This window comes from Typopeltis vanoorti, chromosome 20 (assembly GCF_054136105.1).
Source record: "Typopeltis vanoorti isolate ZY-2024b chromosome 20, IOZ_Tvanoo_1.0, whole genome shotgun sequence".
Taxonomy (NCBI): Eukaryota; Metazoa; Arthropoda; class Arachnida; order Uropygi; family Thelyphonidae; genus Typopeltis; species Typopeltis vanoorti.
The window spans coordinates 542,218-566,141 of NC_143568.1; the positions used below are offsets into that span (position 1 = coordinate 542,218).

General features: G+C 33.3%; 1 protein-coding gene across 1 annotated transcript in view; it reads right to left on the reverse strand.

Moving 5' to 3' along the window:
• Polr2B (RNA polymerase II subunit RpII140) overlaps positions 1–23,924 on the reverse strand; it is a 203,190-nt gene that overhangs the window by 159,410 nt on the left and 19,856 nt on the right. Inside the window, exon 5 of the mRNA XM_090409695.1 lies at positions 11,628–11,786. Within this exon, the coding sequence (XP_090265821.1) occupies positions 11,628–11,786 (159 nt within the window). The remainder of the gene's footprint in view (positions 1–11,627; positions 11,787–23,924) is intronic.

The window sequence follows — 23,924 nt, forward strand, 5'->3', positions numbered from 1 at the left end:
GCCTGACCTCTAGTGAAAATAAAATAAAATTACAATAAATAAATGAGATAAAATAAATTTACTACATCAAAGTTATATTCTTTTTAAGACAACATCAGAGAAACATTCTTTCATATAGATAGTTTTGTTACAGTAAAAATGATGTCCTAATTTAACATGACAATTGTTATATTAGATTAAGGATCCTGGATTGCCTATGGTCCTATTTATAATTAACTCTGAGGGATAAAAGGTTAAGAGAGAATATGTGCCTTCCATATTCTTGAGATTTTTAGACCATCATTATTGTTAAGATTAGGGTGATTGATAAGACTCTCACAGGCCTCCTTAAATTTACGTTCATACCATGTTTTTGGTGTCATGTAATTAACAGGTGCTTTTCCAGTCAATTCTATGTCAAGTGTTCAGGGCATGATCAGAAAAACCAGCTTGACCATAGTTATTATATTTAATTTGTCATTTATGCTCCTTTTTTTCTAATGGGAATTGTGCATACTGTTTCCCCTATATAGGATAAATTACAGGTGCAATGAATACGGTATACTCCAGGGTGGGCCAGTGGAGGGAGTAGATCCTTGGATGAGTTGAGCAAGTTCTTTAATTTTGCAGGAGGTTTAAAGATGGCTTTAAGGTTGTATTTTTGTAGTATTCTGTTTATTTTGTCTGATATCCGTTTAATGTATAGAATGGTTAGTTTTAATGTAGTCTTGTTTATTTTTTTTAAAGTAAGGTCTTGTACAAAATTTGTTGATAACATTTTGGCTGTAACCATTTTTTAAGAAGGTATTGCTGATAACTTTTAATTCATTTTTAAATGCTTGTTCATTGGAGCAAATCTTCAAAGCCCTGTTTTTTAGTGCATTAATGACCCATAGTTTATGTGTTGTAGGAGTTTATGTGTATATACTGGGCAGTATGTGTCAGTTTCCTAAACAGTGAAGGAAAGACTACCAGAAGGAAGACGTGTGACAAGTGTATCTAGAAACAGAGATGTGTTCTGCTTTTCAATCTCAGTTGTGAATTGTATGCATTTGTGTTATTTGTTTAGGTGGCTGAGGAAAGTGTCTAATGTCTGGCACCATGAGACCAGATAGTGAAAACATCGTCGACATATATAAGCCATACTTTGTGGTTTAAAGGAGAGGAATCTAGAGCACAATGCTCAAAATGTTCCATGTAAAAGTTAGCAATGGGGGCAGGGGGATAATGGTGAGCCAATGGCTGTGCCTTCTTTTTGTAGTAGAAAGTGTTTTGCCACACAAAATAGCCAGAACACAGTACATGCACATGCGCTGTGATATCGGGAGGGAATTTGTCCTGTAATAGAAGGATTGTATCATTGATTGGGACATTTGTGAAGAGGGCAGAGATGTCAAAACTGACTAATAAATCATCTTTTTCCATGTTATATCTTTGATTTTGTTTACAAAATGTTGTGTGTTTTTTGAGGGGGAATGACCTACTAACTCCTTGAGTGTTTGGCACTAGTTTCTTGGCTAGGTGATAATTGGAGCTGTCTGTACCTTCAACTATCGGCCAGAGTGGTGTGTTTTGTTTTGTTTGTGAATCTTTGGTAGACTGTAAATTCTCAGGGAAAGAGCGTAGTGTGGAAGTAATTTTTTAACAGTATCTTCGGGCCATGTGGTGACTGATTTAAGTAGCTTCTCCATTTTCTTTTTTATTTGATTGGTAGGGTCATAGTTAACAAGTTGATAGGTGCTGTTGTCCGAGACTATTAGATTCATGTTTTCCAAATAAGTAGTTTGATTTAGAATAACTGTGCCACTGCCTTTATCGGCTCTAGTAATTACGGTGTCCGAATTTAATTTTAGTGGTTTCACCACTGTCAATTCCGATTTTGTTAGGTTGCTGGTTATTGTTTTAGTATAATTTAAATTTAAAATATTAGAAGTTTCCAAACGTACTTCATCTGCTATAGTGGTCGGGATAAATCTTAAGCTTCTTTTTGTAAATAACATCAAGTTTGTTAATCGTTCTGGGTGCCACGACAAAGTTTATAAACCTTTGCTGAGGGCTGCGAGTTCATCAATGTTCAGGGTGTGGTTAGATTGGTTGACTATGTGACTGTTCGCTGAAGGCAGTTGGTGGCTCCTGTTGACCCTTGCTTCTGGTTGGCTGTTTTCATTCACTGCAGAGAAATTCAAATATGCCCATTGGTTTTCTGAATGTTGCCGATCTTTAAGTCTAAGAAATGTGGATAGGAGTTTTGCTTTCTTTGTTTCCTGGATATGATTCGCCAAATTGTCTGTAATTCTCTCAAGGATATCCCAAATATCTGGGTTCAAACAACTTGAAAGTTCAGATTTTAAATTCCTGACCTGGTTTTGAGTAAATGCCTAGTGCTTTCGAGTAGCCTGGATCTGTTCTCTGAGCAATGGTTTCTCCATACAGTGATATATTCGTAGTGCTTTCATCGAGGTGAATTTTCTTTTCAGTTTGATGCAGTTTGAAATGATATTGCTGTCTCTACAATGCTTTTTAAATGCCAGTTGGTTAATCAAAACAGAAACATGAATCTTCAACTTACCGTAGGGATTGCAACACTTGTGCATCGAATCTCCATGAATTATCAGAATCCTTTCCTTTAGTGTTACATGGTAATCAGCATTCATTTTATATAAATTATGGACTCTACAACTGTATTATAAATAATTATTTTAATTGTGTAAGATGAATGCTGCTGCCAGGATAACTATAAACTTACTTAAGTGATATATTACTACCAAAAACAAAATATATTTCATAAACTAACTGATAAAATAACAGGTTTTCACCACACATGCAATCATCATTTAGTGCAAATAAACTACCAAATGGTGCTATTCTGATAACATTTAGTGTCAAAAGAGCACAATTCATAGCGCACCAGAAAGTGTATCCAGATTGCTGAATTCAACTTGTCAGTTTGTGTGCAAAGGAATTCAGGCAGAAATACAGATAGGAATCTTCCTATCTAGAGAACATAGCATAGCAGAATGATAAAACATTAACCAGAAAGCAGATGCAAACTAATTTATGATATGGGAAGCTTGTCCACAGTTTCACATCCATTAATCAGAGCACTCACAAATTGTATTCTATGGTTTATCATTATGTGGTGTGCAAAGAAATGACTTTTGCCTAGAGACTACAACAACATTCATTTGAAGCAAAAGTTACATGCAAATAACAAACCTAACACAATGTGCTGACACTCCAAATGTTACCATAGATGAATGAAAACAATACATTTCTTGAGTAATAATAATGCTAATTTCTATGATGAGACCACCTTTAACATTTCTCAATTATCAATTTCAGAGAAGTGAAAATCCATGTTACAATGGACAAGAATATGACAACTCCAAAATGTGTGGTGTTGCCCGACTTCAGAGTCCTTGATTAGGCATTTCTTCACAGAAGCCACAGTAACAAAGGCAATGTATCCGAATATGCAGTAAAATTATTTGTTCATTCAGATATCATAGGATCTCTGATAACACAAAGGTACATAAGAAAATGCAAAACCTTGCTTATATATAAAAAAAGGTGATTTTCAAAAATGTAACAATTATAGACCAACTACTCTTTTCTGCCACTCTTACAAAAATAATACAGAATCATCTAAATAACACTTACAAACAGCTAACAGAAGAAAAACAAGTTGGCTTTAGAAAAAAACAGGTTATCAATTGACTATATCTTTACTCTTCATAGTCTGGCTGAAATCATGTAAGACAAGGGAGAGAGACCTTTGCTGCTGTTTTGTGGATTTCAAACTAGTATTTGATTCTGCTAATAGAGAAAAACTTATTCAAATATTAATAAAGAAAAACAGACTTTGAAACACTAAGATTTCTTCCAAACTACCATCAAAATACAACAGCAGTAGTTCAATATAAAAATATCACAACTAAAAAACTTGAAATCACACACGGAGTTATGCAAGGATGCCCACTCTCCTCATGCCTTCTTAATTTTCATCCAAGAGCTCATTAAAAAAGCACTTTCCTCAACAAAAAGAGTAAAAAGTCAATGGAAGACCAATCACATATCATATATACAGATGACGTAATTATTATAACAGATAACAAATCTTTTTTCTCAACAAATAATGTCAAGGAGTAAAACTAACATAAGACAGTATTTTTGTATGCTAAAAAAATCAGTTAAACTTTTCCAAAATTTACTACTGCACACCGCAACATTTCATCATCAACTTTGAGATATGGAATACAGTACATGATTTAAGAAACAGTACCCACAGTACCTCATATATGCTTCAAAATGTTTTTGTTAGTTTCACAGATTTTTCTGTATAACTGTTTCATTTCTTTAATATTAATTCCCAACATAAATTTTTAAGAATCTATTAGCACATTAGCCATGTATCAGAATCATGTATGAGGTAGAGGTTTAGAATGGAAACATACAATTCATACATCTTAAACAATTGTAATCTTCAGAAAAAACAGTAAGGAGATGTTACTTTTGGTACAATGCACTTGGAGTCTGATGCAATTTTGCCACATTCTTGGTTCCAGAACAACAATAACGATACAATATTATTATATTATATTGTACATTACAGTACAAATGTACAATAACTACTTAATATGGAAGTTAGTTTGCAATTTGCTTGTAGATAATTAAAAATATATAAAATTATATTATCTGCAGTAAAGAACAATCAAGTGTTTTTAAAAAACTCCAACCATATATATAGTTATGCATTAGCCCATTTGCAGATCAGTTAATCATAAGAAAAGTAAATAGTGCATCCTTTGGATACCAGCTAACCCTGAAAAATATAATCAGTAACAAATACAGTCAACACACCATAACTATAACAAACTTGCTCACTATAATAAACTAGCAAAAGGTCTTGACCAAAGCTCTATAGGTAAAATATTATGATAAAAAGAAATTCACTCTAAAGCAGACTCACTATAACAAACTATTCCTGTGGTCCTTACAAGTCTACTATCAAAGTCAACTGTAAAGCAATAAAATTAAATTCTGTCTATATAAGCACCCAGTTTATTATTAATTTTGCACTATATATATATTCTTTGGTTAAAATCTACAAATAATTGCAGCACTAATTAATATATCTCACCTTTAAAATAACCAAAAATTTAATTTCTCTGTACGAGGGATATATAACTTGGGGAACAAGCATAGATGCAATACATTCATTTACAGCTATCCAAGCCAACAATTTATAAGTTCTTAGAAAAGTAACATTCCTAAAATTAAGATAGAAGATAAATGTTACTGCCAGATTGTTTACTGCAGGTATCAAACAACTTAAAGGATTCAGGTCAAATCTTCACTTTACGACAAATAGTGGAGAAATCATGGGAATATAACAGAGATTTGTATTTAAGTTTTGTCGATTTGGAAAAGGCATATGACAAGGTATCAAGAGAGAAGCGATTCAATTCAATTCAATATGCTACAGTTATATGGTGTCAATGGGGCATTATATCAAGCAATACTTAGTCTATTTGAGTTGTAAGTCAGTAGTTAGAATTGAAGGAGGAACAGGAAGATGGTTTAATGTTAAATCTGGTGGGAGACAAGGATGTACATTGTCTCCTCTGTTATTCATTATCTATATGGATCACATTATGAAGGAAAGTGGTATTAAACATGTTATTTAAATTGGAGATGTTAATGTCAGCTCTTTGCAGACTATGTTATACTTCTACATAAATCCGCTACAAGTCTGCGAGAGACTGTGATTAAACTGAATAACTGTTGTAATAGATATGGTATGAAGGTCAGCAATAAAAAGACAAAGACAATGAAAATAGGCAGAATCATTGAAAATGTCAACTGTGTTGTGAATGGAGAACCTGTGGAACAACTAAAACATTTCAGCTTCTTAGGCACGATTTTTAGTGAAGATGTTAAATTAAATATAGAAATAGACAACAGAATCAACAAAGCTGGTATGGTAGGAAGTCAATTGAATAAATTCATAGGGAATAAGAGAGAAATTAGTCGTAACACTAAATTAGCTGTATACAAGACAGTGTTCAAACCAGTTTTAACTTATGGATCTGAGAGCTGCGTCAGAAGTAAAACACTTGACCAAAGACTAGAGACCACAGATATGGGAGTCCTGAGAAAGATTAGAGCCGTGAACAGATGGCATCAATGGCAATATCATATTAAAAATGAGGATATTAGGAAAGAACTTGACATTGTCAGCATCCAGGAATGCGTTAGCAGAGCTAATCTCAGGTGGTATGGTCACTTAAACAGAATGGGCAAGGAAAGATTAGCAAAACAAGTGTTCTCTGCCAGGTTGGCAGGAAAACAACCCAGAGGAAGACCAAGATAGAGGTGGATTGATACAGTAAAAAGTACCTTAGACGATAGAAATATAAGATCTGGTAATGTTGGAGTCTTGCCAAGTAACAGACTGATTTGGAGGAAAATTGTAGATAGGAAGTTAGTAATGATGTAAATTTTTCATGTAGTACTATCATATCCTGTACACCCCTTGAGGGTACATGGCAGGAATTTGATGATGAGGTCCGATAACTCAAAATGTCCGGTTAAGATTCAAGCTTGCTAGTGAAACTGCCAGATCGGCAATCCGTTGAGACTTGCCTCTGGGGCATCTGCACCTCCTGCACATTCACATGATGTACTGTATGGTACACATTCCAATTGCTTCATTTCGACATGCTCACAGTACACACGTTTTAGTGATAAACATAGGTTAGTTAGATTACTTTTGCCGACTAAATTTTAATCTAATCGTAAGTAGCTTATAGTTTATTTTAGGCTTTTCTAAAAATGAAAGGATAAATCAAGATTTAAATACATTAAAATATTATTTATTTTTTAGCTTATTTTTAAGCTGAAAGGTTAGATCAGGATTTATATACAAAAAAAAATTATTTTTGCAGACCCAAGGAATGACCATGCCAAGAAACGTTGTTACCAAGATTCATATGTGTAATATAGTTTTACTTTTGTGCTTGACAAAGAAGGTGTACAAAAGCCGCAGTGTTTCATTTGCTCCAAGATATTCAGCAATGGCAGTATGAAGCCATCAAAATTGAGAAAGCATCTTCAGAATGTTCACTCTGAACATTCTGACGAGTGAGAGTCCTAATTTAGAATAAAACGAGCATGATTTGGTAAGAATATCACACTTCACGACCATGGATTTATTACCCCGAAGAAGCCAGCACTGAAAGCCAGTTATCGCATTACATTGATTGTCGCTGAAGAAAAGAAACCACATACAATTGCTGAGACATTAGTGAAGCCATGTGCTATGGACATGGTTGAGTTGATGTGTGGTAAAGAAGCAAAAGAGAAAATTGCACAAATACCATTATCAAATAATACAATTTGCGATCGGATTCGAGAAATGTCAGAAGACATACGTGTACAGGTAGTCCAGGAAATCAAGAAAAGTCCAGCAAGAATTAGTTTACAGTTGGATGAATCAACTGATGTCTCTAACTGTGTACAGCTTCTTGTTTTTTACTAGATATATAAATCAGAATGAAATAAAAGGAATTTCTTTTTTGTAAACCCTTGAAAGAAACAACAAAGGCAGTGGACATTATGAATTTGGTGAATAATTTTTTGATTCAAATGGCCTTTCATGGAAATTTGGTTTCCATGAAATGGTTTCATGGAAACCAAATGGTTCCCATCTATGTTGGGGAAAAAATCAGGTTTCACCACTTTAGTTAAAGAAATCAACCCATATATTTTTACAAGCCATTGCATCCTTCACTGGTATGCTTTAGCATCTAAAACACTTCCACATAATTTGAAAGCCATTTTGAATGTTGTTGTTCAAGTTGTGAATTTTATCAAAACAAAAGCACCGAATCACCGTGTGTTTAAATCTTTGTGTGAAGAGGTTGGAGCAGATCATATCGTACTGCTGCTTCATACAGAAGTACGATGGTTATCCAGAGGAAATGTTTTAGGAAGGGTTTTTGAACTTAGAAATTTAATTCAAATTTTTTAGTCAAAAAAGAATCTGCTTTTGCTTCATATTTCAAAAATCCAAACTTTGAGATTTTAATGGCTTATCTTTCTGATGTATTTGGAATTCTTAATTCTGTGAACATTTCATTGCAAGGTACAGATGTCATTCTCACAGAAGCTGAAGAAAAGATACAATCATTTCAAGAAAAATTGACTCTCTGGGGGGGGGGGGGGGGGAAGAAGGGTGGAGTTAGGTAACTTTGCCAATTTCAAATCTCTTGATGAAATCACTTCAGATCCGGCATATGAACTAAAACAAGAAGTTCGTGATAGCATTATATTGCATTTAAAAACTTTGAAAGAGGCACTTGCAAGAATAATTCCTCCTGACCAAATGAATGAAGTCTAGATACGTAACCCTTTTCATATTGATTTAGAAAAAATCAGTGACAATAACCCAGTGAGAGACAAGCTAATTGATCTCCACAATAACAAGAAACTCCGAATTGAATTCCAATCAATGAAGTTACAAAGTTTTTGGTATACACTTGGAGAAGTATATCCCATTATCACCAAACGTGCTTACATGGCTATAATCCCATTTCTAACAACTTATCTATGTGAATCAGGATTCTCAGTTCTGTTTTCAATCAAGTCCAAAACAAGAAACAAACTGGAGCCTGAACATGATATGCAGGTTTCTATTTCAAAAACTGTTGGTGAATAAGAAGCAGAATCAAGGTTCTCACTAGTCGATTTTACTGCAGTTTAATAAAGATTTTACAATTTTATGATAATGTAATTGATTTATTTACCGAATAAAGCTTTTATGAAAACTTAATTACTGTTTATTTCTTATATTCTTTGAATCGGTATGGTAAACTTAAGAATTTATTTCTTATTATAATGAATAGGGGGGTACCGAATAATTTACTAAAAGCCAAGGGGGTACGGGGAACAAAAAGGTTGGCAACCCCTGCTCTAGATGAAAAGTCCTCATAAATGTTTCTTGCATCCTAGCCAGGATTCGAACTAGTTTTTTTTTTTTTTTTTTTTTTTTTTTTTTTTTTTTTTCCCCCAACCAGAGGATAATTATTCTTCCAACTTCAGGTACTTCACAATATGTAATATTAAATAAAGTGTTTACTCTAACACAAAAGCAATATCTAATGAAATACTGTAAAGAATTGTTCAGGCAGAATGGAAACAATGTTTTACTGTTTTTCCACTAGTGATATATATCCTCTGTTACTTATTAGTGATTACAGGTGATGTTGTGTAACTTTTAATCTCAAAATGTGGTATCAACAAATGCTAATTTCATACAGTGAAGAAATAGGTCTTGTGAATAGCCTAGTGTTGAGAAGAATGTTTATTATTATTATGTATTTAGAACTGAAAAGGAGTAGTTTTAGGAAGCATAAAAAGGGAATCTGAGAGGAGATTGCTGTATGACTATTGGATACACTGATTTTATAGGTTTATGGATATTAATTAATCCAAATAAGATAGATAACTTCAAGTTGTGTGAAAGATACCAGCAAATCACAGCATCCCAAAGTGGCCCTCGCAATTTAGATTAATCAAAATCCATAAACTAAAAATAAATATATACATCCCGCAGTCTTATAATGGAAAATAAATGCTCCCTCCACTATCAAGTTTCTGGTATAGCTGCTAAAATGTGTCAGCATACTTTCTGAATGCAGCATAGCATGCCAGCCTGGTTGACCAAGTGGATAGCACTCCCACTTTCCTAACAATAGGGTGGGTTCAAACCCTTCTGCAGGCATAGATATTTGTGAATGTCTAGGTGGTAGACGAATTTTATCACCCAGTGAGACAGACCATCACTCCACTTATTAGAGGAGCACACTGGCTCAAGAAAGTTCCACACCTGATCTATAGGGTTGAGTTTCAGGTTATTTAATCTCATAGCCAATCCACAGTATTTATGCACAATTGGTTTACAACCTTTCATTGGTGGTACTCACAAAAATCAATAAAAATTCTGCAATTTGGTGGACAATACCCCAAATAACCAATTTGCTCATGAGTTACCTACATTCATTTATTTGTTATTTATGTGAACACTTCCTAGCAGTGTTCACCATGGGAAAAATATAAATAGACACTGGATTTAAAGTGCTAGTTAGTTCTCAACATTTGTAAAATAATATATTGTAATCATATTAGGAATAAAATTGCATGTTGGAATAAACAGCAAAGTGTATTGTTTAAAATCTCTTTAGCTAGCAAAATTGCATTATGAAAACTATCAATATGCACAAACATTGCATCAAAATTAATAGAGGACAAGCAATGAATCTTCCATATTTCTACCTGTCATTAGTTTATTTGTAATGCTCCATTATCAGATGGGACTGTTGTAAATTCACTAATCCAGTGTTATGACTGTACATACAAAGAGATATACTGTACATATCAAGAAGTATGTGCAGTCATAACTGTATATAGAGCAAAGACCACAATTTTTCTTTACACTTGTGAATTTAAAGAAAAGATCGAATACATTCCTAGATGATCTTAAATGGAATATTCCTAACTGATAAAAAAAGTTTACCAAAATAACTAAGTTTATTAAAATGTCATGTCTAAATGTCTAATATATCTCTTGCATACACTAGCAGAAAAAACAGAATAGCAAGGCTAAACTAGTTAATTATTTAAATGACTCTGATAATGTTTAAGTAAAGTGCAAAGCAACTTCTCTCTCTCTCTGTGTGTGTGTGTGTGTGTGTGTGTGTTTAAAAAAATTTAATTAATTTACACTGTATAAAAGACATTTTTCTTAAAAATGTGTTCTTAAAATAAGAACACATTTTTAAGAATAATAAATTAACTATTCTTACAGACAGTTGTCAAATGCAAGAAAATAATACAGAATTAGCCAGTTATCCATATGATGAACATTTAATATATTATTCTTAAAAAATGTCTTTTATATAATACAGTGTTAAATCACTTTTTTTTTAACATACATAAAGAAAGAAATCACTTTGCAATTTTACTTACTTAAATTATTCAAATTTAACATTCGTTAACCATACTTTTTCACTATGTTCACTTTGATGAAGCTTGTATTACACTCAAGAATAGTTGTAAAGTTGTAAAAATTATTTTCATAATCTTTTCTCTTTTATATCATTAAAAGAATGTTTACAGAAACACAAAATCTTAAAATATTCAAATGGAAAATAATGAGACATGAAGGATCACCCTCCTCACCCACCTTTGATCCCTAAGAAACCTCCTTAAATGAGATTCTTCTAAATAAGATTATTTGTTCAGGAAATAAAGATCATGGAAGGAAAGAATGGTTACTTATTTAGCAATAACTACTACCACAAGAAGTTAAAGCACCTTTGTAGTGTTAGAATGAAAGATTTAAACTCTCCTACTGAAACCAAAATTGAAATGCCATGACAGATCTCAAATATCACATTTCACCTGAAGAACAAATTGATGAATATACAAATAGTGAAGCTAAAGAGACATTTTATGCATTCTGCAAACTGCACTATTTATTAATAATAAAGTAATATTAAAATCAAAATCTATGATTATTGCAACCACTTTCATTTTGGTAAAAGTTTTCATGATCAATTAAAAATCACTCAAAATGTTCATTTTACCTGACCACCTCTTGCAAGCATGTTTACCCACAAAGTACTTGTTGGTCGAGAAGAATGTTCTAAGCAGGATCGGCATTCTGCTTTGTAGGCATATTTCGAGTCTTTCATTGAAAATACATACACTGAATTAGTAGCCATTTTTTCTTGGGCAATAAGTACCTAAAAAAGATGATTATGTATAAGTAATAATCATTCACACTAGAACCGCATAAAAAAAAAATGATAAACTAATTAACAAAAATGTAAAGCATTATATAATTTCTGATTCATTGATACACTTCTTCTTCTTTGAGTGCTATCTCCTATCGGAGGTCGGCAACCACCTTGGCAAATTTTGAGCGATCCTCAGCCACTCTGAGCAGTCTCTCAGAGTTCATGCTAGTCCACTGTCTGATGTCTGCCAGCCAAGATTTTCTTCATCTTCTTCCATTTATCTTCCCTTTTATAATCAATTGAAGTATCTTATATTTTTCATTACAAAGAAGGTGACCAAGATATGCAGTTTCCTTCTTTTTATGGTATCTAAAAATTCACATGTTTTCCCCATTTGTTCCAGTACTTCCTGATTGGACATTTTTTGCTGTCCATGGGATTTTTAACATTCATCTGTATGATCCCATTCCAAGGCTTTTTTTTTTTTTTTTTTTTAAATCGATGTTGTCTTCAAGGTCCAAGTTTCTGCACCGTACAGTAGTACAGACCATACATAGCATTTAACCATGCATACTCTAAGCTCTAAATTTAAACTACAGTTACACAGTGTTGATTTCCTCAAGAGAAAATTTTTTCTTGCCATTTCAATTCTAACTTTTATTTCCATTTCTGGATTGCAATCTTCATTTAACCAGCATCCAAGATATTTAAACTTTGCCACTCTTTCTATTTGTTTTCCATTGAAAGAAAGCCATGAATTAAGAATTGGTTTCTTGCTTATGATCACGAATTTAATTTTGGTGATATTTATTTTTAATCCCATTTTTTCATTCTCTTCATTCACTAGTTCCAGAAGATTCTGAAGATCCTGAATATTGTCAGCCATGAGACCTCTGTCATCAGCATATCAGATACACTTTAATATTTTTAAAAGAATAAAATTTATAGCATAAGAAATTCCTCTGCAATGAAAGCTAAAAGATAATTAATGTTGTTTAATGATGAAATACAAATGGAATTAATATTAAGAAGCAACAGCATTAAATTTAACAGAATTTGTGTAATAATTAACATCACGTATATGCAAGTGCTATAATATCAGACCGATGTGCATTTAGCTGTTTAAATACTAATAATACTTTTCCAATACTATTATCGTCATTAATTTCCTGATATGTATCCTCAAGGAGTGTTCAGAATACTATGACAGCACTACATGATTAAGTTTACCTTATTATTAATCTCCTATCAACAATTTTCTTCCCAATTAGTCTTTTACTTGTCAGCTTTCCAATGCTGTCATAGTTAACATTCCTTTGGATCTCCTTACTGCCATCTCGACATCAAACACCTGTTTTGTGAACCTTTTCTCACCCATTCTACACTGGTGTCCAAAAGCTAAGGATGAACTACATTTTTACCTGTGTATGAAAAAATTTTCATTACTATAGCCGAATTTGGTACAAATTATTAATTTGTACAAAATTTAATTTTGTACAAATTAAATTGCAATATGTTTTTGGCAAAAGTTATAAATTTCCTAAGGATGTGTACTTAAGGAATTAATGTATAGTGCTTACAGAAAACTATGCAGAGAGACATTTCAGTATGGAATATGTCCACCGCAAACTGCGATGCAGTTCTCACAATGTCGTACTAGACTTAGCAACAAGCAATTCAAGCGTTCTTGAAGCAAACTGGGCCACTCCTCCTTAAGATCAAGGCCTTGTTTGTTTCCTGGAGGGAAATTATGAGCAGCAATGCAACTCCCTATTGCATCCCAAACGTGTTCTATGGATATGAGATCTGGGATGCCTGCTGGCCACTTGATTCAATTAACATTCTCGGTCTCCAGAAATATCTCCATTGCTCATATACGATGTGGCACTGTCATCCATAAAAATGAATTCTTCACCTACAGCACCATGGAACAATCAAACATGACATTGAAGAACTTTGCAATATTGTTCATCAGTCCGTTTTTCCAGCACTTGCAGCTCAGTGCATCCAATAAGCATAATGTCTCCCCATACTATAACCCAAGCATCATCGTATCTATCCTTTTCAAGAACATTCTCACGATGGTAAGCAGTACAACTTTCACATGAGATCAAATATCATCTAGAACTGGAGGAAAGACAAAAATCACTCATCTGTAAAGAGAACATTAGTCCATTGGTGTCTTGTCCAATTTTTATGGATACAACACCACTGAAAATGTGCTCTACAATGAACTGTGAATAAAGGGATGCAGATTACAGGCCTTTGGACATATAGACCTACTTGTCGTAGATGCCACAGTTTGTCAAGATATCCACATACCTGTGCTTGAATGGAGCAGACTTGCAAGCTGATTATGTCGATTATGTTTTGCTGTTATAACCAAAAATCTGTCCATGCTCCATGGAAGAGTGAGGATGGCCTCTTAGCAAATGTCTGGAAACATTCCATTGGTTCGAAACGTTGGCCAGAGCCTGGATACAATGCTATGTGAGATTCCAAACTCTCTGGCAATATCAGTAATTCTGAAGCCTTTTTCTTCAAGTTTACCAATAATTCTTCCAAGAGTGAAATCATCTAGATAATGTCTTTGAGACATTACAAGATATCTGAGTTTGCAACTTTATTCCGTCATGAAAAGAGCTTCTTTCAAACAGAAATCGCTTAATGCAGCCTTTTATCCTGCTGAGTGCTACCACATAATGGCTTTGTGTGTCATTACAAAAATGTGAACATGTACTAACTTTTTCTCAAAATAGTCAGTTATAAAAATTGTCATAGGCTGATTCGACTGAATTTGCAGTTGAAAATTTTCTGAAGAGATTTTTCAATGCAAACAATGTCAATTTTTTCTTTCTAATATCTTTATTTGTAACAAGATTCTATCATTGATGCCATCTGTTCACTCCCCTAATTTTTCTCAGAACTCTCATATCTGTAGTCTCTAGTCTTTGATCAAGTGCTTTATTTCTACCTAACTCTCAGATCCATAACTTGAAACTGATTTGAACACTGTCTTGTATACTGCTAGTTGTGCTTCGGCCAATTTCTCTCTTATTCAATATAAATTTATTCAACTAGCTCTTCACCATAGTAGCTTTGCTTATTCTGCTGTCTATCTCCAAATTTAATTTGTCACCTTCACTAAAAACTGTGTCTAAATAGTTGAAATATTTTACTTATTCTAATGCAGCTGACATCTTCTATGCTCCTTTCCATATTTTCATAGTTTTTATTGCTGATTTTTCATGTCAAATTACTTACAGCTGTTATGCAATTTAGTTAGATAATCTTGGAGACTTGTACTGGATGTGTATAATACATCATCTGCATAAAGCAAGGAGCTAATTTTGACATCTCCAATTCTAATATCAGGTTTAATGTCATTTTATTTCATAATGCAATCCATATACAAGGAGGAGTCTGAAAAGTTCTGATAAACACCTAGAACAAAAATTAATTAATTTTATGTCTTTTTATATATCATAAAAGAAAAAGAACAAATTATTACAATTTGATGACACATGGGAATTAAAGGGTTTTAAGATATGTTCTTTCTTGTGGTTATATAAATTGTTTTAATATCGTTTTTGTTCTAGGTGTTTATCAGAACTTTCCAGATCGCCCCCCTGTTGCATATGATGAATAAGAGTGAACACAATATGCATCCTTGTTGCACATCTGATTATTTTTACAGCACACCATCTTCCTGCATTTCCTTCAATTCTAACTGCACTGCTGATTGACAACTTAAACATAGACTATGTATAATGTTCCATTTACCCCATATAACTGAAGTGTTTTGAAAAGCTTCTCTCTGGGTACCTTGTTGTATGCTTTTTCTAGATTTACAAAACTTACACATATCCTTGTTATATACCCATGATTTCTCAACTATTTGTCTTACAGTGGAAATCTGATCTTGACAAACTATGTGACCTGAACCCAGGCTGTTCTTCTACAAGTTTCTCTTTCACAATTTTTTCTCAACCTCTTTTCAAGTATGCTTGCATAAATCTTACCTGGAACACTTAATAGAAAAATTCCTCTGTAATTCTCTTTCAGTTTTATTCCCTTTTTTATAGATGGGCTATGAGAACTCTACTCCCATCTGGAACTCAACCTTCTGAAAAGGTCCTCTTAAATTATACAGTGGAGCCACTGCAGAACTTTTTAGAATATTAGAAGTGCGATTAAAATTAAATAAAGAAAATTTAACAGTTGTGGTTAAATTTTGTTAAGTTTTGTAAAACAGTGTATGTCCCTGAAGAAGGAAAAGAAGAAAATTATTACTTTTATAAACAGTTACAAGGACTATATGAAAAATTAAATAAAACAGACCATATAATTATAGCAGGAGATCTTAGTGCCAGAATAGGAATGAAAAAGATTAATAATAACATAGAAAAATTTGGAGAACCAACAGTAAACAAAAATGGAAAGCGACTCATTGAATATACAATATATAATAATTTAAAAATAATGAATACATTCTACAAACATAAAATTATACATAAATATACATGGTGTGGAAGAGGACAAAAATCAATAATAAACTACTTTATAGCAAATGAGAAAACAGCATACCTCTTTCTAAATGTTAAGTCAGAAGAGGGCCAGAAATCTACACAGATCATTTAGTACAGGCAAAACTAAGGTTTCCACCAAACTGGTTACAAAAAATACACACAAATAAATAAACTAGAGAAACAAAATCTAATTACAAAGTAAGACTATCAAATGATTTCAGTATAAAAAATTTATACCAAACAAGGATTAATAACTACTCGGAAAAAATATAACAAAATGAAGACATCAAGAAAGAATGGAATAATATAAAAGAAATTATTACATCAGCAACATATGAAAGTTTAGGAACACAAAAAAAAAATCACAAAAATAAAAAAATTACATATATGGGACAATGAAATAAAAACAATAACTGAAATTAAAAAGCTGGCCTTTAAAAGATGGTTAAGTAGTAGAAAAAAAAACAAGAAGATGAAATTGAATATAAAAAAAAGATGAGCAATAGTAGCCAAATGAGAAACTAGAAAGAGACACAGAGAAAGCTGGAAAAAATTTGTATCATATCTAGAAAATGACATATACAAAATTAGACCCAATGTATATAAAATACTAAAACATATGAATGTAGATGTAAAAGATACTGCAAATATAAACTGTAAAATAGATGTAAAAGAATTCTTGGATTACTTGATAGATCTTTGGACAGATAATACTAACATCAAAAAAAATTACACCAATAACTTACAAAATGCTTTAAATGATATAATAACAATGAAAGAATTACGGGCAACCTAAGTGAAATAAAAAAAATGGCAACTCAGCAGGAGAAGATGAGATAAACTCCCAACTGCATAAATTTGCTGGAAAAAAATTTCATCAGATTATTAAAATTTTTAAATAAAATATATACAAATGGACAAATACCAATAGAATGGAATACAAGTATAGTAATACCTATATTTAAAAAAAACGGATAAAACAAAACCTGCTAATTACAGAGGTATTAGTTTATTGAATACATGCTACAAAATATATAGAATACTTAATGAAAAATTGAAAATATACAGCAAAAAAAATACTATTAGAATGTCAAAATGGATTTAGAAAAGGACACTCTATAATGGATGCAGCTTTTTGTTTAAAACGACTTATAGAAAAAAGAAGAGGATTTAATTTAGAAACTCATCTTTTGTTTAAAGATTACGAAAAAGCATTTGACAAATAAAAAGATATAAACTTTGATATATTACAAAGAATAAATATACCTAATATTTTATTATATACAATATTGAATATATACAAAGATAATGAAATAAAAATAAATGAAAAAAATGTCTGAAAAACAATCTATAAACCAAGGAGTAAGACAGGGATGTCCTCTGTCTCCAACACTTTTCAATATTTATATCAATGAAATATTAATACAGTGGAACACCTTTAAACAATTCAGGTATAGAAATTTCCCAGAACTACAAAATACACATTATTAGACCAAAAAAGGAACAAATATATTTTAAAAGAACTAAAAAACAAAATCAGTAGAAGAAAAACTAAACAATTATAAACAAAAATGGACAGAACAGGTATACTGAATGGCCAACATCCAATATATACTAAACAAATAATAAAATATAAACCAAGTGGAAAGAGAAGGAATTGGAAAGGCCAGGAAGACCTCAAAAAAGGATATTAGATAGATAATGAGGCCAGAAAACAGACCAATATGGTCTATATCCGTTAGCATTATGATGATGGGCTATGATTACTCTACTCCAATCATCTGGAACTCAACCTTTTGATCAGGCCCTCTGAATTATGCAGTGTAACCATTGCAAAACTTTTATGCCTCCATGTTGAAGCATTTCTGATAGAATATCATCTACTCCAGCTGATTTTCAACATTTCAGGTTTTTGGTTGCTTTTTCTATCTCAATTATTGATATGTATTCTTGTTTGCATTCCTCTTGAAAATTTTCTATTGCTGTTCTGGCATTGCCTGTTTTGCTCAAGTGTCTTTCAAAATAATTACTCCAGACATTCAGGATATCTTTATCTTCAGTTTTCACACCTTTATCATCTCATTCCTTTTATCTTACTCTTTCCTCCATTTCTAAGCTTTTTTCAATAGCCTCAAGAACATTTTGCCACCTTCCTGATATTTATGTTCTATATTCTTATTGAAGCCTTCCCATGACTTCTCTACTTTTACATACTGCTTAGCTCTTAAATTTTTTTCTGCATTCTTTTAGGACATCTATTGACTTCTTTGCTAGGTAGGAACTTTCAGTATGCTTTCTTCTTCTTTTTCAAGACTGCTTCTTTAAATTCTTGTGTCCACCATGGTTTTCTTATTTTTCTGTCCTTACCGACAACTTAACTACATACCTTCCTAGCTGAATCAATGTTTTCTTTAGTTTGACATCGAGACTCAAAAGTTAGATTCTTGTTTTCAAAATGTTTTTCATATTTTCCTCAAAAATGTTTGTATAGTTGAGTCTACAGTTTCTTTATATGAGCTGCTCAACTTTAATTCTTTTTTAAAACTTTCTTACATACCTTTCTTTTCAATGAGATATTCATTTTTATCCTACTAGGCACTAAGTAATAGTAACTCCATTGTACAGTATCTCAACAGGCATTAAGATATCACTGTATACAATGACACTCAACGGGGCTTTTCTTATTTCCATGTGTACTTGTGTACATCTTTATGATGAAACACAGTGTTAGTAATGACTAGTCCACATCCTGAGCAAAAGTTCACTGGGTACTTAGTATTATTATTAGCCATGCGCTTTTCTAAAAATTTTCCCTAAATGTTCCTATATTGGATTCATTTTATGCTCCGCTGTTTAAATCAAAGTTACTTAAATTGCTATTTAGGTATGTATTTTCACTGCTTCCTGCAAAAGCAGCATTGGATGTTTTGAACAATGACAGTTAACAGAAGAAAAAGAAAATTGCTTGATCAGTTGTCAGTAAATAACAAATGACATTAGTTGACATATGATAGCTATGAGAATACTTTGAGATATTCCATAAAGTCCTTACTCAATTCCTCATATACTTATTGCTCGCTCACCATTGGTTTTGCCACATTCTCACTGCTCTCAAGTTTGGCATTATGTTATAATCACAAGGATGGAATACTTTAATGAACTGCTTAACACCTCTGCTATATCCTCCTCACTGTTTATCATTCTCCCATTATCACTGACCAACATCATCCTCCCATAATCATTCTTTCTTCTACTGGCCACATATCAAAAAAACACCCAAGGACTTGCTAACTGCTGCTCATACTGCACTTTTGCTACCATTGCCAGGCAAAGTCACCTTTCTTGTTTGAAGTTTGTACTCCTCAAGTAACAGATTATCACCCACTCATCTTGTGCTGCCTCAAACAATGCCTTTTTCTTCTAGACCTCATGTTTCATGTCTTCAGTCATCCATTTTATACATACCTTATTCAATCTTCTGAACTTTAGAAGACACCCAGTCATTGCCTCCCAGTTACATCCTGAGTAGAGATCAAACAGTATTGATTTTCTTTTCATCCAACCCTAAATCCATGATATCACTACAAGCTGCCGTCTGAGTTTGTCATTATATGGCTGGCCATCACCCAATGGTCACTTCGTGGTCATTTCACCAACTGGAGGAAGATGTGACACTTCAACAACAATATCTTCTGTTGACATAATCAAATCCAAGACCCCTCAATCCATGTCTGGCCTCTGTTATGTAATGCTTAAGGTAGTGTCCCTCAAAATTTCAAGAAATTCATTCTCACTGGGTTCTGATGCTGTTTTTTAATCCAAGCTATACTACCATAATTGAAATTGACCATAATGATTGTCCTTTTCTTATGAGCCAGATCCATTTGTCTAAACATTTCTCTTTCACTGTCTTCCATGTTACCAGGTCTATAACACTATTACTAAACATTTCATGCTGTCCACCTTCACTTCACATCATTCTTTTTCTAAACCACCGTCAGTATTTGTTCCTTATATCTCTGCCCTAGATGGGTACAACTCTTCTGCCATCATCAACAGCCCTCCTCCCTTTTTGCTTTATCTGTCTTCATGAAAAACCACATATCCCTCCATCTCTATTCCCATCTGAATGTCATTCTCGTTCAACCATGTCCAACAATTTTTGGACAAATGAACTCTATCAATGCTACAATTTCATTCTACTTGTTTCAAATACTTCCAGCATTTATAAACATACACACTAGCTCATTTCTGTTTCTATAACAAGTCTCATTGATCCCACTTCTCAATGACTCCCCCCCCCACCGTCCATTCCTATCTATCATCACTGATATTACATCCCTTCCTAGACCAAAATGTCATCCCCATATCCTTGGCTATCTTATCTTTTCTTGCACACTCACACATCTACTCCTGAAACCATCATCTACACCTCTCATGCATACCTCCCTGCCCACTTTGACCTCCCCTGTTTCCCTGTCCATCCTGTGTTCCTTCTCTCTCATTCTCTTCACTTGTGCCACTCACCTCTCCATTCACAAACTCACCTACCTTACTCTCCTGCTCTTCCACAACACCTCTTGCTTCCTCAGGCCTTAGATTCACTTCAGTCATTTCCTCCTTCAGCAGCAGCAGTTTCTCCAACTGACTCACCAAATCCATTCAACTCCTTTCTCTTCACACAACTCTACTAGCATACTATTCGTAATCTTCACTAACCTTCTCAACTCATCATTATCATACCTGGGCAACACCTGACTACTTTACCCCACACTGTTATTTTTTAGTCTCCTTAACAGCTTCATGGCATCCCTCTTTATATTCTTCTTGTTGCCAGTCAAATTATTTGTGCCAACTATCACTACCAACTCTTTTGCTTGAGTACTCCTCTTTGCCAATGCTTCAATCATCTTGCTCATTCTATCTTCCAAAAAACAGACCTCGTTCACCTTTTCACTCACCACACCTCTTATCATCGAATTCTCATACACTGCCACTCTCAAATCAATATTTCTTTCAAATCTCTCTCTCTCTCACATTCCAATGCAAATCCATACTTCTTTTCAATTCATTCCTTCTGAATTTTCTTTCTTTCTGAATAAAGAATAAATACCTTTATTTATTCTAAATAAACTCATTTTCATCAAAACTATGAACCTCAGTTCATAGTTTTGATGAAAATGAGGATAATGATGAGGGACATTCTAACAGGCAAGTGATGTGTGGTGATATATATATATATATATCACCACACATCACTTGTCTGTATATATATATGAGGATTAAAATACAGACAGTCCCCGGGTTACGAACGAGATATGCTGTTCCTGAGAACGTCTTTAAGTCGGATTTACGTAACTCGGATCCCTGATGAACAGCACACATGCAGCAGCAGTAATAATAATAATAATAATAATATGATAATGGCTCATGTGTAGCAATAATATTACAGTGTAATACTATCATAAAAATAATAATACCCCTGTATTGTAATAACATGTTACAGAAACTATTGTGCTCCTTCTTTTAATTCAAACAAACAGAACATAAAAACAAATTCGTACAAAAAGTTTAGATAGGAGACAGGAGAAATTTCAAAAAGAATATTAAAGGATGCATTAATGTCTTGCTTACTGAAGGAGGATTTCTGAGGCAAGAAGGTAGGCTAACATCAATCGGAAGATGATGATGGAGTTGGTGCTAGAGAGGATGGACCTGGTGCTAGAGAATCAGGATTTGATTCTGTTTCTAGAGGAGAGAAGTATACCACTAAAGTCACTTTCTTGAAAAAGGTATCTAGGATTGTTTGCACAGCTGTTTTCTCTTTTTCGTTATAAATGGCCTTGTAGCAGCTGATGTTCTCACTAACTGCACGGTAAACCTTTGTAAACCGCTGAATGTTAGGATCTTGTTCCTCAAGCTTAGCAAATCTTGCTTCAATGAGACAAAATCTTCTTCAGCTAATTCTTTTTGTTGTAAAGTTTATTGGCTCTGGATCTTCTGATTCTTCGTGTTCTTGTGTTTCTGTCAGCTGCTTCTCTATCTCCATAAGATCTTCATTATTTAATTCTTGTGAATGGGACTCTAGTAAGTCAATGACATAATTTTCATTGGATATCCAATTGCAGTGCTTTGCCACTATCCATCACAGCTCTTTCCTGGCTTCGGTGATGTCTTCTGTGAAGCCACAAAAATCATCACAGAATTGAGGACACAGTTTGTTCCGCACCCCCTTTAACTGTTGATTGCTTTACTTCCTCTCAAGAATCAGCAATGTTTTTGATGGCATCATGGATGTTACAATTCTTTCAAAACTCTCTCAAGGTCATCACATCATCTTCCGTAGTCCTGAATGATTGCAGGAATGTACTCCGTAGGTAATAAGCCTTAAATGCAGAAATGACTCCCTGATCCATTGGCCATAGTAACGATGTAGTGTTGGGTGGTAAAAATACAACCTTTACATTAAGGTGACGGTCATCTAAAGATATTGGATGTCCAGGAGCACTGTCCAGCACAAGCAGAATTTTAAAGGGAATTTTCTTTTACGAACAATAACATTCCACAGCAGGAATAAAACAGTTCAAGATCCAATCTTCAAACATGGCAAGTGTGACACAGGCCCTTAAATTTGACTTCCAAATAATGGAAAAAGCTGCTTTAATAATGCAGCAAAGTGTGGGTTTGTTTACATGCGCGAAAGAAACTAGTTCCCGGATTATCAATTTAATTATTAAATTATTAATTATCCTTATTGGAGCCTGTTCGTAAGTATGGGACGCTGCAAGTCGGGTCATCTGTAACCCAGAGACCGCCTGTACATATGAAAATCTCATATATGAACCAAATCAATATTAAAAATTAACTTTTGTGCACTGTGACATGTTTAATACATTTATAAATGTTCATCATGCGATAACAAGGTTCAAATCATGTTCTGTCAAGCCATGGGGTAGATCCACATCACCATCCCAAACAGACTACAAAAGCAATGTTTAAGCTTTTCATTTTTAATGCCCTTTCTTTTATCCTTAACATTTGAAAAAAAAATCATTTTCATTTTATTTGTTTAAAAATAAAACTGAATTAAGAGAACTGAACAATACCATGCCTTTTTTTTTTTTTTTGGCATAATATACTTAAATTCTTATAACATGTTATCATTTTGCATGGACCAAATGTAATCTAGCAACGTATATATTTTACCACTGAATGGGCTGTCATTGGCATTGTTTGTCTGTAGATGTCTGTACTTAAGATAAGTTTGTCTGCTTTGTGAGAGAAAATAAGAATTTCTGAATAAACTCATTTTCATCAAAACTATGAACTGAGGTTCATAGTTTGATGAAAATGAGGATGATGATGAGGGACATTCTAACAGGCATGTGATGTGTGGTGATATATATATATATATATATATATGTGTGTGTGTGTGTGTGTGTGTGTGCATCACCACACATCACTTGCCTGTTAGAATGTACCCCAGCATCCTCATTTATATTATATATATATATATATAAAATATATATGAAAATCTCATATATGAACCAAATCAATATTAAAAATTAACTTTTGTGCACTGTGATGATTCAATTCAACCATTTTTCAGTTAAAT